This window comes from Balaenoptera ricei, chromosome 2 (genome assembly GCF_028023285.1).
Source record: "Balaenoptera ricei isolate mBalRic1 chromosome 2, mBalRic1.hap2, whole genome shotgun sequence".
In the NCBI taxonomy this organism is placed as follows: domain Eukaryota; kingdom Metazoa; phylum Chordata; class Mammalia; order Artiodactyla; family Balaenopteridae; genus Balaenoptera; species Balaenoptera ricei.
This window is the reverse complement of record NC_082640.1, coordinates 32,064,556-32,077,614: the sequence shown is the minus strand read 5'-3', so window position 1 is coordinate 32,077,614 and position 13,059 is coordinate 32,064,556. Positions and strand designations below refer to the sequence as shown.

The 13,059-nt window shown below is 49.0% G+C and overlaps 1 protein-coding gene across 4 annotated transcripts in view; it reads right to left on the bottom strand.

Moving 5' to 3' along the window:
- FAN1 (FANCD2 and FANCI associated nuclease 1) overlaps window positions 1-13,059 on the bottom strand; it is a 29,427-nt gene extending 16,368 nt beyond the window's left edge. For 3 of the 4 annotated variants that reach the window (XR_009500710.1, XM_059912292.1, XM_059912294.1), the window contains exons 1-5: window positions 12,830-12,878; window positions 10,925-12,334; window positions 7,964-8,104; window positions 5,097-5,298; window positions 3,329-3,562 (exon numbers count right to left, since the gene is read on the bottom strand). Coding sequence is in view for 3 of the 4 variants with exons in the window: in XM_059912292.1 (XP_059768275.1) it covers window positions 3,329-3,562; window positions 5,097-5,298; window positions 7,964-8,104; window positions 10,925-12,182 (1,835 nt within the window). In the remaining variant the exon portion in view is untranslated. Of the gene's footprint in view, window positions 1-3,328; window positions 3,563-5,096; window positions 5,299-7,963; window positions 8,105-10,924; window positions 12,335-12,829; window positions 12,879-13,013 lie in introns of those variants that run through there. The other variant, XM_059912293.1, reaches the window with a different exon arrangement.

The following is a 13,059-nucleotide window of genomic DNA, read 5'->3' as shown; positions in this document are numbered from 1 at the left end:
CCACAGCCTCCCTCAAGCAGGGACAGCTCTCCTCATGCAGGGCCCAGACGGATGGAAGCATCCTCCTCCCTCCCACCTCCGCCTCCAAATCCTCCTTCCCTCCTTGAAAGCCCCCACCTCCGAAGCCCACGCCTCCTCCTTGCGGGCACCTGCCAGCGCCCCCCACCCCTGTCCCCGTCCCCTCTGCCTTGGTCTCCCTGGGTCTCCCTCCACGATGGCCACGACTTCAGAATTCTCCACCTCCTTCCTCCCCGATAACACGATTCTCCAACCTCTTCTCAGCCACCCACGTGCTCGTGGCCACTGAGACCTTCTGTCCCCGATGGACTGAGTCACCCTCAAGATGCTGACTTCGAGCATCTCCTCCACTGACCCCGCCCCCAATCCTTCCAGCTCGTTCACTGCTGACAGCAACTCCCCACCTTCACCAAGGCCCGACCTTCAGCGCGGCCCCTGTCCCAGCCATAGCGCCTCCCGTCCTGCAGGCCCACGGACCTCGCCCGGGGCAAGCGGACCCCGCCAGGGGAAGAACACACACCGGCCACAGCCCCACCCTGGTGGGGGTGCCCTGGCCGCTCACTCCTCTGGGCCTGCACCAACTCCCCGAATCGTGCTGAAGACGATCGCAGAGCCAGGCCGGCTGGTTTCGGCACGTGCTCGCACACCTCCGCCCAGCCCTGCTCGAGGGGTGCCCAGCCTCCACCGCGGCAGCCTCAGCGCTGCCCACACCCCAGTCCTCCCGCAGGTGCTCCGGGTCCCAGGGGGTCCCCTCCTCCTCCTCCACCGTCTGCCTCTCCCTTTCTATGGGTTTATCTGCACGTGCACGTGCACAAACACACACACACACCCCCGAGAATCTCCCACCCTTAAGACACCAGGGAACTAGGCCGCCTTGCCGTCGCAGGCCGCCTCAGCAGGGGCTGCTTCTCCGAAGCCCATTGGAACCGACCTTCCCCTCCCTGCGCGCGGCTCCTGCCGTCCACCGCCCACCCCCATGGGCCATCCCACTCGACCTCACTGCCCTTCCTCCGGCGTTCAATTGAGCCCCATCCTGACACACCTTCTTCTCCGGGTCCGCCCACCACACACACCCCTGGTTCCCTGCTGCCCTCGCGGCGGCTCCTCCGTGCTGCCCAACCCCTCGGCGCTGGCTGCCAAGCTCCTTCCTCCTCTTCTCCCTCGGGGACCTCATCCCTGGCCGCGTGCTGGTGACTCAAATTCCTCTCCAGGCCGAGCTCCTTCCTGGGCTCCTGACGGCACGCCCAGTACCACACGGGGCAGCTTCAGTCATGGGGCTGGGGGCATCCCCACCCGGCATCCCAGCCCTCCCCGCAAGTCCCCCATCTCATCTGATGGCACCACCACCCACGCCAAAACTCCAGAGTCATCCCTGACTCACTCCTTTCCTCCCCACAAATCTAATCACTATCACAATCACAATGTAATCAGAATCGTCTCGTCTTTTCTGCCCCAAAACATCTCGCACGTTCACTTCTCTACAATGCCCACCACCGCCAGCCCAGCCAAGACCTCCATCCGGACCACCAAGGCTCAATTAGTCTCCTGCCGCCCCCCCCCGCCACCACTCCACGGGACGCTTTTGTAAAACGTGCACCAGATCCCTTGCCTGCCTAAACCCCTTCCCCAGCTCCCCATCCTCAGCGGATATGACCCAGTCGGCTCACCAGGGCTCTGAGGCCCAGCGTCCCCTGACCTGCGGTCCTGCCCAACCTCCCCTTCACATGGCCCCTGAGGTTCCGGCCAGAGATCGGCAAGCTCTCTCCTGCCCACGGAGCCTGGACGCGGGCACCCAAACCCCTGCAGGACCGGCTCCTCCTCATTCTCAAGCCTCAATCCCAACCTTTCGGGGACACTCTCTGCCTCACGCTATCTACACAGGACTTCTCCAGCCTGCCCCGCAGTTATCATATTATTCTGTTTTCTTTCCCATCTTCCCCAGTAAAACATAACACCACGGCGGCAAAGACCCTATCTGTTCACACTGCAACTCCACCACATGGCACGTAATAGGTACTCAACACTCAACCCATGGGCACTGAATAAATGAGAAGAGAAAAGAAAGGATCAATTATTTCAAGTACCAAGGTGGTGGGAAAGGTTCCTCAGGCCAGGTGCCACGTTACTGGTGTTGTATAATCACCCTTCCTGAAGTCACTTCAACCAGATTTCATTTACGTGCTACAGCCCTCTGCATAACAAAAGAACTTTGACTTATTTTTAACATTTACAGGATACCTACTTTCTAAAAAAAAGACGTGATGGTTTATTTTTTCTCCCTAGCCTCCCCACTTTTGAACTTGTCAACCATGGTTTTGTCAACCATAGAACTGAAAAGCAACCTCCCTTAGATACGTGGTAATGATGACAATTATACCACTAAGACGCACTGAGCAATCCCCACAGGCCAGGCTCTAAGCACAATACACATATCAGTGGGAATGTACTATTATCTCCCCATTTTGCAGATGAGTAAACTGAGGCACAGAGTAGATTCATGGTTCATTAGAGAGACTGGAACCTGGCTTCAGAGTTCTCACCAAAGAGAACAGCACCAAGTCACTAAAAACGAAGACGTAAAATGACATGAGACAAAAGAAAACACAGTCAGAAGAAATATTCTTACTAGAAGATTTGACTAAAAAAGTTATTATAACTGAACACAGGATATTGAACTTCCTGATAACTATGGCAAAATGGGCTAAAATCAGTTTATACTGACCCTGCTTTGATACAATAATCTCAATCGTTTATTTTTTTAAAGCACATACTAGACAACACTTAAACAACTTTCCTAAAATCAAATATCAGAATCAATTTCTGCTAAATTTGAGTCATAAACCTTAAATCAAGAATCAAAAGTGAGGACTCCCCTGGTGGCACAGTGCTTAAGAATCTGCCTGCCAATACAGGGGACACAGGTTCGAGCCCTGGCCGGGGAAGATTCCCACATACCGCGGAGCAACGAAGCCCGTGCACCACAACTACTGAGCCTACGCTCTAGAGCCCGTGAGCCACAATTACTGAAGCCCGTGCGCCTAGAGCCTGTGCTCCGCAACGAGAAGCCACCGCAACGAGAAGCCCGCGCACCGCAACAAACAGTAGCCCCTGCTTGCTGCAAATAGAGAAAGCCCACGCGCAGCAACAAAGACCCAACACAGCCAAAAATTTAAAAATAAATAAATTTTTAAAAAAAAACGATTTTGGCTATGAACTCATGTTTCTGTTGTGGATGGCAAAAAATAATAACAAAGACTTCTACATAAATTTTAAAATACACAGATTTCATAGGGAGCAAACACGCCCTTACCTGATGAGATCCTCTCTATCCTGGAAGATTTGGGTTTTCCGACTGACGGTATACCTGGGAAACTCCATGCGGCCAAGGTTGACCAGCAGCACCGTAGAAAGCTGGCCCTGCCCGCCACAGGCCGCCTCCTCCTCTTCCACTGCGTGGGTCAGTGAAAACAGCAGCAGGACCCGGGAGAACACAGCCCGGGGGTCTCTACACACTCTCACAGACTGTCCCGCCCAGTCTTTAGCTCTGAAAAATACACGATATGGAAAATAATTTTCTGGCTTTTAAGCATTTGGATGTCAGATTTCACAAATTATTTTAAGCTAAACAGCATGCATTATTCTAAGCCTGAAGCAAATCTCCCACCTCCAACTGTGTGACTTAAAGCATTTCTTAACCTCTCTGGGGCTCAGAGCCCCACCTAGGAACACGGTGAGGATTAGATGACACTGTAACTGCAAACGATTTCACGAACTGTTTGCCTCAATAAAAGAGCAGGATAGGGTTTACGCTGGTCCTGAACACGTGAAATACCAGGAAAACTCATAAAAGTGTTACCTATTTGACACTAGCAATTCTCAAATCTTGACTCCAGTGACACTTGAGATGAAATAATAGGTATTTATGTAGAACGTCACTACCAAAGGCTCTTGGTAAGGCGGCATGTTAAGTCCAGGGCCCTCCGGCTCCAACAACTGCAACACCACACACGGCAGGGTTTTGCTGTTGACATCCGGGCCGTGTAACTCTTTCCTGGGGGTGGGATGCCCAGGCTGTGCATTAGAGGATGCTCAGCTGTATCCCTGGCCTCCGTTCACTAAATGCCAGTAGCACCCACTACCCACCTTAGTCATGACAATGAAAACGCCTCCAGACGATGCCCGGTGTCCCCTGGAGGGCACAGTCGCCCCCAGTTGAGAGCCACTGGTCTAGTGGAGGACCTCACTTTCCTACCAGTCCAAAAGCTATTAAGCCAAAAGCAGAGTTGCATCTCTGGGGCGTGCAGAGATCAGTGCCACCACCAGAGCCGAGAGGACACAGGGGTGGGATTCCCATCACACCACCATCTACTTGAGGACCATTCATCTACAGAGACTGCCCGGAAACACCCTCCTCCCCCATCTCCACACAGAGTCCCAAGGAGGTCCAGTGGACCGACATTCCAAACTCCCGTAAGAATAGTAGTTAAAACTGCATTTTTCTTGAATAATAAAATATTAGAATTTGCCAAGGGCCTAGTGCCTCTAATCTCTTGCCTCCAGATTTTTCTTGGTCCTAGAAATCAGTGTGGTATCTTAAGAATTAGGAATAATAAACCAAGAAAGAATCCAGTCTTTATAATAACGGTTCACCGCCTTCTCAACCTAACTGCAATTGAAAAAAACAATTACAATCTGAAAACACGTACCACCCACCATAAGAAGTTAATATGTGCTATCGGGACTTTCCTGGTGGCGCAGTGGTTAAGAATCCGCCTGCCAATGCAGGGGACATGGGTTTGGGCCCTGGTCCGGGAAGATCCCACATGCCGTGGAGCAGCTAAGCCCGTGCGCCACAACTACTGAGCCTGCGCTCTAGAGCCCGTGAGCCACAGCTACTGAAGCCCGCGCACCTAGAGCCCGCGCACCGCAACAAAGAGCAGCCCCGGCTCTCCACAACTAGAGAAAGCCCATGCGCAGCAACGAAGACCCAACGCAGCCTAAAAATAAATAAATAAAAATCAATTAAATATGTGCTATCAACATTTGAAATGTTTTTACTATAACAATAGCCACAAAACCTTTTCAAAATCACTGCACCGATGCCAGGCTGATTCTTGCGCCAAGTGCAGACTGAAGGCTGTTTGGCCAATTTGAGAAACGCATCCACCAGCTGCTGCTTCTGCCCGTTGGGATTCACCAAGTGGAAGGTCTTTGCCAGGGCTTTCAGTTCCGGAGCAGAAAGGAGCTCGAGCACCTCAGACAGTTCTTGCAACTCAGATTCTGAAATATTAAAAAAAAAAAAAAAATTTAAAAATAGTTTTAAAGCTTACTGTTTTCTAGCTTGATTTACTTTAAGAAGAAAACTCACTTACATGAAAATAAAATGAAATGCTACTCTAGAAATTTTAGTTTGCCAAACTGATTGTTAAAACTTATGGAAAATAGATATTTCACAAAAGTTATAAAACAACAGAACTTCTAAGAAGTGAAAGAAAATCTGAATAAAATAAAGACCCACATGGATAGCCACTGGTATATCGCCCACAACAAAACCTACGGCTGGGCCTCTCCAGAGCAGGTCAGAGGCAACTGCTCATCAGCTGTCCTCTCTCCACACAGGCCTGGGGCTGAGAAGCCTTGCGTGGGGTCACTTGCTCAGCACACATGTGTACATCACGCTATTAGGGGACCCAGACAGCAAGCTTGACCCCCGGGATGCAGCTGAATCAGAGCTGGCTGGCCTCTGCCTTCACGGCACCCGCAGCTTAGGGCAGGGCCATCTCCCTCCAGTCAGCAAGTCCTCTCTGGGTGTACACTGTCTGCCAGGTAGCACCTGCCCAGGGCATACGGTGAACAAACCGCATCCGTGCCCACAGGGAGCTAGCATAATAAATATGTCAGGGGTGACAACTGCTACAAAGAAAAACAAAGCTGGCAGCAACATGGACGGACCTAGGGATGATCACATTAAGCGAAGTAAGTCAGAAAGAGAAAGACGATTATCATATATCACTTATATGTGGAATCTAAAATATGACACAAATGAACATATCTATGAAACAGAAACAGAATCACAGACACAGAGAACAGACTTTTGGTTGCCAAGGGGGAGGGGGGTGGGGGAGGGATGGATTGGGAGTTTGGGATCAGCAGATGCAAACTATTATATATAGGATGGATGAACAACAAGGTCCTACTGTATAGCACGGGGAACTATATTCCATATCCTGTGATAAACCATAATGGAGAAGAATATAAAAAGAATACATATATGCATAACAATCACTTTGCTGTACAGCAGAAATTAACACAACATTGTAAATCAACTATACTTCAAAAAAATTTTTTTAAAATAAATAAATAAAACGAGGAAGAATGAACTAGGAAAAAAGAAGAAAGAAAAGCAAAGCTGGGTAAGGCAAACTGGACTGGCGGGAGGTGGCCGTATTTGACACTAGGTGGTCAGGCAAGTCCCTGACGAGGTGACACAGAGCAGAGCTGGATGACATGAGGGGGTGAGCCGAGTGGGAGCAGGCACAGGCTCTGAAAGAGGGGTGCACTCAGCCAGAACACCCAGGGAGCAGAGTGAGGGGACGGCCAGGGACACACCCCACTGGGCTGTGCAGACCACGGGTGGGACCTGGGCGGGACTGAGGGCAGCGTTAGGCCACTGGGGTTCTGCTTTTGTTGCTTAACGGTCATTTAAAGGTAAGTCAAGGCTCAGGGCTTCCCTGGTGGCGCAGTGGTTAAGAATCCACCTGCCAATGCAGGGAACACGGGTTCGAGCCCTGGTCCGGGAGGATCCCACATGCCGTGGAGCAAGTAAGCCCACGAGCCACAACTACTGAGTCTGTGCTCCAGAGCCCACGAGCCAACGAAGAGTAGCCCCCGCTCGCCGCAACTAGAGAAAGCCCGCACGCAGCAACAAAGACCCAACGCAGCCAAAAATAAATAAATAAATTTATTAAAAAATAAATAAAATAAATAAAGTCAAGGCTCACCTGGCTTGCCTGTTACACCTGTAGATTTCTGGAACCTGCACCTAATCTTCCGGGTCAGGTGGGGACACAAGCTCTCCAGTGCCCCTGATGGCCTGATGTGAGGGAACCCGGGGTCCCGCTGCCTGATCCCTCACAAGCCATCACATCCACGGAGCCTCCAGGCCTCTCCCCCAAGGCTCCCCACGTCCCCCAGCCAGGCCCACCACGTCACCCTAACTGCACTCACTGCTCTGCACTACAAACTCTGCCGCACAGAAACCGTCTGGCTTTGGCTTGATTCCCCTATTTCAGTCTAAACTGTGAACAACTTGAACCCAGGACTCACATCTTTCATCCTCCTTATACCCATGTTTCCAGTACAATATTGTACTCAACACATGTAGGTACCTAATGAAAGCTACTGATGAGACAACCAAGGTTACCTCATATTCACACGGGCTTAAATCAGTGAAACAATTCCTGAGACAATCAACCTACAAATTATAAGAGCTGTCTGTGTGTGCATGGGGGGCAAATTAAGGTTTTAGAGGCGATACTAGCTTCAAACAAACCAGCTTTGTTCCATCATAAAGATGAGAAAACTAGGTAAGATGAGTCAAGCTCTTGCTGGAAGGAGAGCCAGGAGGGATGAGTTTCCCCTGTGGATCCAGCCACTCATCTATCTCTCAGTGACTTTACGGGACTAAGCCTGGGACCATGAGAACACAGCAGCAGGCAATCTTTTGTTATCCTAGGAGTCTTAACTCAGGCTGAGGATGGCTTTAACAACACATGAATAATTTGTTGTCCTAAGAAGATTCAAAACTCAATTTAAAAAGACATACACAATTACTATTTATCAGGCACCAATCAGGAGATGACACCAAACTAACATCACCCTCATTTTGCAGAAACTGGATTCCCTACGTCGGATTTTCACTTTGGTTCCCCTGGACAAACCGTACCCGTCTGCAGGAAGCCTGCGTGTGTCAGCTCTCTAACCACCGGGGTTAAGTCAGCGGAGATCTCTTCATATTCCAGCTTGTTCATCTTAATCCAGCCGAATTTACGTTGAAAAAGTCTGACATATAACTTCTGACCGCCAGCTGCAACGAAGTTAAGAAAAATAGTGAGAAACCTTCTGTTTCTTCTCGAAAACATATACTATCATTTACTTTTGTAAACTGAGGTGAGTAAAACAGGCTGTTAGAAATACACAGAGGCTGACTCAACGGATCTTCCAAGAAAATCATTTTCTTCCTTAGGAAGACGTGACTTATTTCAAATACAGAGCCCCGTGGGGATGTCTCCTTGGCCTGTATGCCTGTCACCGCAGGACAGGAGGACGCAAAGCCAGCCCTGCCCCCCCAGCTGTGCAAGTCTGTGGAACTGAGACTCCTTTTTCTCTTCTATAATAAAAAGGAACGGGGGTGGGCAGTAACACCATCTTCCCAAAGTTGGTGAAAAGATTAAACACGATGAGGTATTCAATAATTAGTGGTGTATAAACCATAAAAAAAGTTCCAAAGTTAGTAATGATTATTGGCCATTTAAAAACCTAAGACCCGGGTTCCCCACTTTCTAGCCAGCATTTCTACTCCCTCAAGAGAAATCCCCCAGGGTGCCAGTTATTTTGTTCTCTCCTTTCGGTTTAATATGCATTATTCTATTTTTGGCTGAAAATCATCTGAAAAGAATTTTCCAAAAAAAGTCTAGCTTTGGTGGGGTGGCCATCTCTAAGGCAGTGATCTCCACCAAGCTATTTAATTAATCTGGTCTCAAGTTTTCTTATTACCCAAATTATCTATAAATTTCTAACTCTAAAATGGTATGGGGACTTCCCTGGCGGTCCAGTGGCTAAGACTCCACACTTCCATTGCAGGGGGTGTGGGTTCGATCCCTGGTCAGGGAACTAAGATCCTGTATGCCGCATGGCACAGCCAAAAATTTTTTTAAATAAAATAAAATGGTATGACTGTATTTGTTACATCTTCAACATTTATTTCCCTTTTTTCTTTAAAGAGGCAAAATCGACTTGCAGTAGTTATTTTTACTACAGAGACACTGTAGATGATTCTCTGTGGAGAGCAAGCCACAGGAATCTGCAGAACTTACAATAGGAAAGTGTTCCTACTTCTCAATCATACTGAAGCCAGGGGCCACCAACTATTCAAACAAATGCTCACATGAATGCAAGCAGCATCCAACCAAAGATCTGTGACCACCCCGGATACGACAGTCAATGGGGGTCATTTACACCCACGTCGGGGGAGGCCAGTGCAAGTAGAGATGGAAGCTGTGTGGACACGTTATAAAACTGTGCAGAGGGCTTCCCTAGTGGCACAGTGGTTAAGAATCCACCTGCTAATGCAGGGGACATGGGTTCGAGCCCTGGTCCAGGAGGATCCCACATGCCGCGGAGCAACAAAGCCCGTGTGCCACAACTGCTGAGCCCGTGAGCCACAATTGCTGAAGCCCGCGCGCCTGGAGTCCGTGCTCCGCAACAAGAGAAGCCACCGCAATAAGAAGCCCGCGCACCGCAACGAAGAGAAGCCCCAGCTCGCTGCAACTAGAGAAAGCCCACGGGAAGCAACAAAGACCCAATGCAACCAAAAATAAATTTATAAAAAAGAAAAGAAAAAAATTTTTTTAATATGTTAAAAAAAAAAAGAACTGTGCAGAGAAGTATCACCCACGTGTTAAAAAGTAACACAAGCAGAGCCATAGTTTCCTTGTGCGAAAGTGAAATCGAAGCCTTTCCCTTAACCATTATTGGTAACACTCAGGATTTCTTTTTTTTACTCTACTGGGACTCAGACCTGCTACTATCACTAGAGGTCAGCGTGGCCCCCAAGTAAGCTTTTCCTACTCGGGAGGGACTCAGTTGCACAGAGCCATCAAGGCCCTTTGGATGAGCAGCCATCAAGCGGGGCTCTTGATCCAAACCTGCGCTATTGGCTCAGAACCACCGCTGGCTGCCAAGGAACTGAGGCATGTTTTTAAATGTACTAATTTACAAAATAAAAAAAAAAAAAAAAACACAAAGACCAAAAATGTTTTTAATGTACCAATTTAGCTTGAAAGTTTCCACTTCCTGCACACCCTGACTTTAAAAGGCAGAGTTGGGCTTCCCTGGTGGCACGGTGGTTGAGAATCTGCCTGCCAATGCAGGGCACACGGGCTCGAGCCCTGGTCTGGGAAGATCCCACATGCTGCGGAGCAGCTGGGCCCGTGAGCCACAACTACTGAGCCTGCGCGTCTGCAGCCTGTGCTCCGCAACAAGAGAGGCCGCGATAGTGAGAGGCCCGCGCACCGCGATGAAGAGTGGCCCCCGCTCACCGCAACTAGAGAAAGCCCTCGCACAGAAACGAAGACCCAACACAGCCATAAAAAAAATAAATTAACTAAAAGGCAGAGTCCAAGCAACTAAAATATTGTTGGAGGAAAAAAATAAGCCTGAGTATACCTTGGTTTGTTTTTTCCCTGTATTTTATTTTCATTTTTGAGGAAATGGCCTGCGAAAACAACAAAATCACCTAACAGTCAGCTTGATTACATGCCCGAAATGCACAGTACACTTTCCTAAATCACACTGTATTTTTTTTTTCTAATCTGGGAAAGGTTGTTTTACAACCATCAAATATACAAAAACCGGACAAACAGCTGCTTCCACTACAACCAAAGTACAGCTTGTAAGGATGATACTGCAGAAGCAGACATCACCAGGCCCAAAAATCTTGTCTCGTTTACAGGCATATCTTTCTCTAGCTGAACTCTCATTGGCTGTGATTCCCATGAGTACTCCCACGGGACTCCCAAAACCACACTGACTGCCTGTGGTCATGAGATTTCTGCCCATGACATCTCAGACCAATTCAGGGCAGCAAAGGGGAAACAAAGCCTCGAAAGCAACAGGTTCAAGATACCTGATAATTGATGAAATTTAGTTATAATGCCCTTCTCGTGTTCATCAAAGAGCCTCCTGTCTTCTTCATTCTCAAACACGGCTTTCAGCACCACGAGGAAACTCCGAAGGTAGTAAGGATGGTCCGGTGGGGCTGGACTTGTTACACAGGAAACATCACAGCTTGACCCCTGCTCCAAAGGAATTCGGTCAGTGATTTCATTCTTTAAGCCACTGTCACCTTCTGGAGGAAGTGCTTGGCTGTCATTCCATATAGAAGCATCGTGTGTAGAATTATGAGATTTTGCCTCCCAATGTGATGACTGGGTTGGAGCTTGTGAAACAAAAGTCATTTTTACCTCTTCACAGCCACCTGCTTCACAGTTTTCAACACCTTTATCATCTGTTCCTTTGATACTCTCCTGCTTTGCAAGATGGTCCTCTGAAGCAGACTTTAATTTATGCCCAAGAGTTAAATCTGGTGAAAGTAACACGGGAGCATTATCTGAGAAGGTGGGGGTGAGAGTTGATCTCCCACATTCCTGGGCAGCCGTTTGGCCTTCAGCTTCCATTATTTTAGAGCCTCCCACAATATGTTCGGGAGTGCTTGGTTCCTCCAGGGAATCACAGGCAAACACGTTTTCCTTTTGAGAACTATTCTCCAAAAGCTGATCCTGGCCTTCCATCTCTGAACACTGATCAACCAGGCTCTTAACCCCTGTGGACGAGGAACTCTGTGGACTCTGATTGGCAAATCCCTCATTCTTATCTATTGATCTTTTAGCCTTTAAGTATCTTCTGGACAATTTAGATGACAGGCTTCCCAGAGGGATGACTTTCACATTATGATGTCTCAGCCCATCTTGATTTCTGCACACTGCGTCATCATTACTCTTAAAATAGGGGCTGGTCTGCTGTTTTATGCCCATTTTTGCTGAATCACTTCGGCCAGGGGTTAAATTGATCTTTGATGGTGACGACTTCTCTGGCGTTACATCTTCTAAGACAATATTGGTCAAATCTACTGTGGACACATTTGAACTTAAGCCAACATGTCCAGGGTCAGCTGGAGTGACGTCACCGTTGTTAGCACACATTTCATCAAGGTGACGGTTTAGGTCGTATCTTGGCACCATTTTACTACAAACGGGGCAGGCAAGTTTAACAGGCGGTACGTTGTTAAAAAACGCAATAATAGAGTTAGATTCATTTTTTTTAGTTTTGCTGCTTGATAAACTTCTACGAGGTCTTTTTTTTGAGGATTTCCCTACAGACATCATGAGTATTAGAAAAGCTGGGTGTTTCAAGTAGTAAAACACAAGAAATCACCAGGGAAAGATAGCAATGGTTTACTTTTACTCCTCTGAATTGAAATAATAAAAAGTGGGATTCTATTGGACTTCATGTTATTCATTTAGTCAGTTTCTTCTCCCTACAAAATAAAACGCATGTGGATTAATAGCATTTTTATGAATTCCACAACAGAGAGGGTAACTAAGCTCTAAAACGTGCAACGGCAGTATCTCATGGGATGAGAAAAACCCTGCGCTTGGAACATAAGACCAAGGCCTACTCTCAGCTGTCCACGCGACCTCAGTGTGTCCCTTAGCCGAGAAATGACATGGGGATAAGGTCTAAGACTTCTCTTTAAGATCGAAAATCAGCCGTTTTAAAAAGGGAACATCTGACTATGCCAGGTCCTTTTTTAAAAGCACCGCATCATTAACTTTTTCCGGGAGAGGGAATGCCTATCCCGCCCTCACAGGCCTGCAGAGAGAATCGCCCAAAGTCTCGGGCATCTGTCCACATGCTTGGACCCCCCACCCCCACGCCGTCCCCCGGCAGCTCTGGCCGCCGAACCTAAGGCTCGGACTCAGCCCCGCCCGCCCTCCCCGCGTGGCCGCGACCGCGCACCTGGGATGCGCACCTGGAATGAGCACCTGGGGCTCCGCCGCCGGCCCGGCTGCCCTCCTCCCGCCCCCTCCCTCCCTTCCTCCCCCACTTTCTGTCCCCGCCTCCACCGCCTCCCGGCCTCACCGGCCCGAGCCGCCAGCTCTCCCCCCTCCCGCCCAGTGCCCGCGACCCCGGCCCGGCCGCCCCATGCTTCCTACCAGCTCCGCGCGCCAGGCATTTCCAGCCGATCCCCGCGGCTCGACC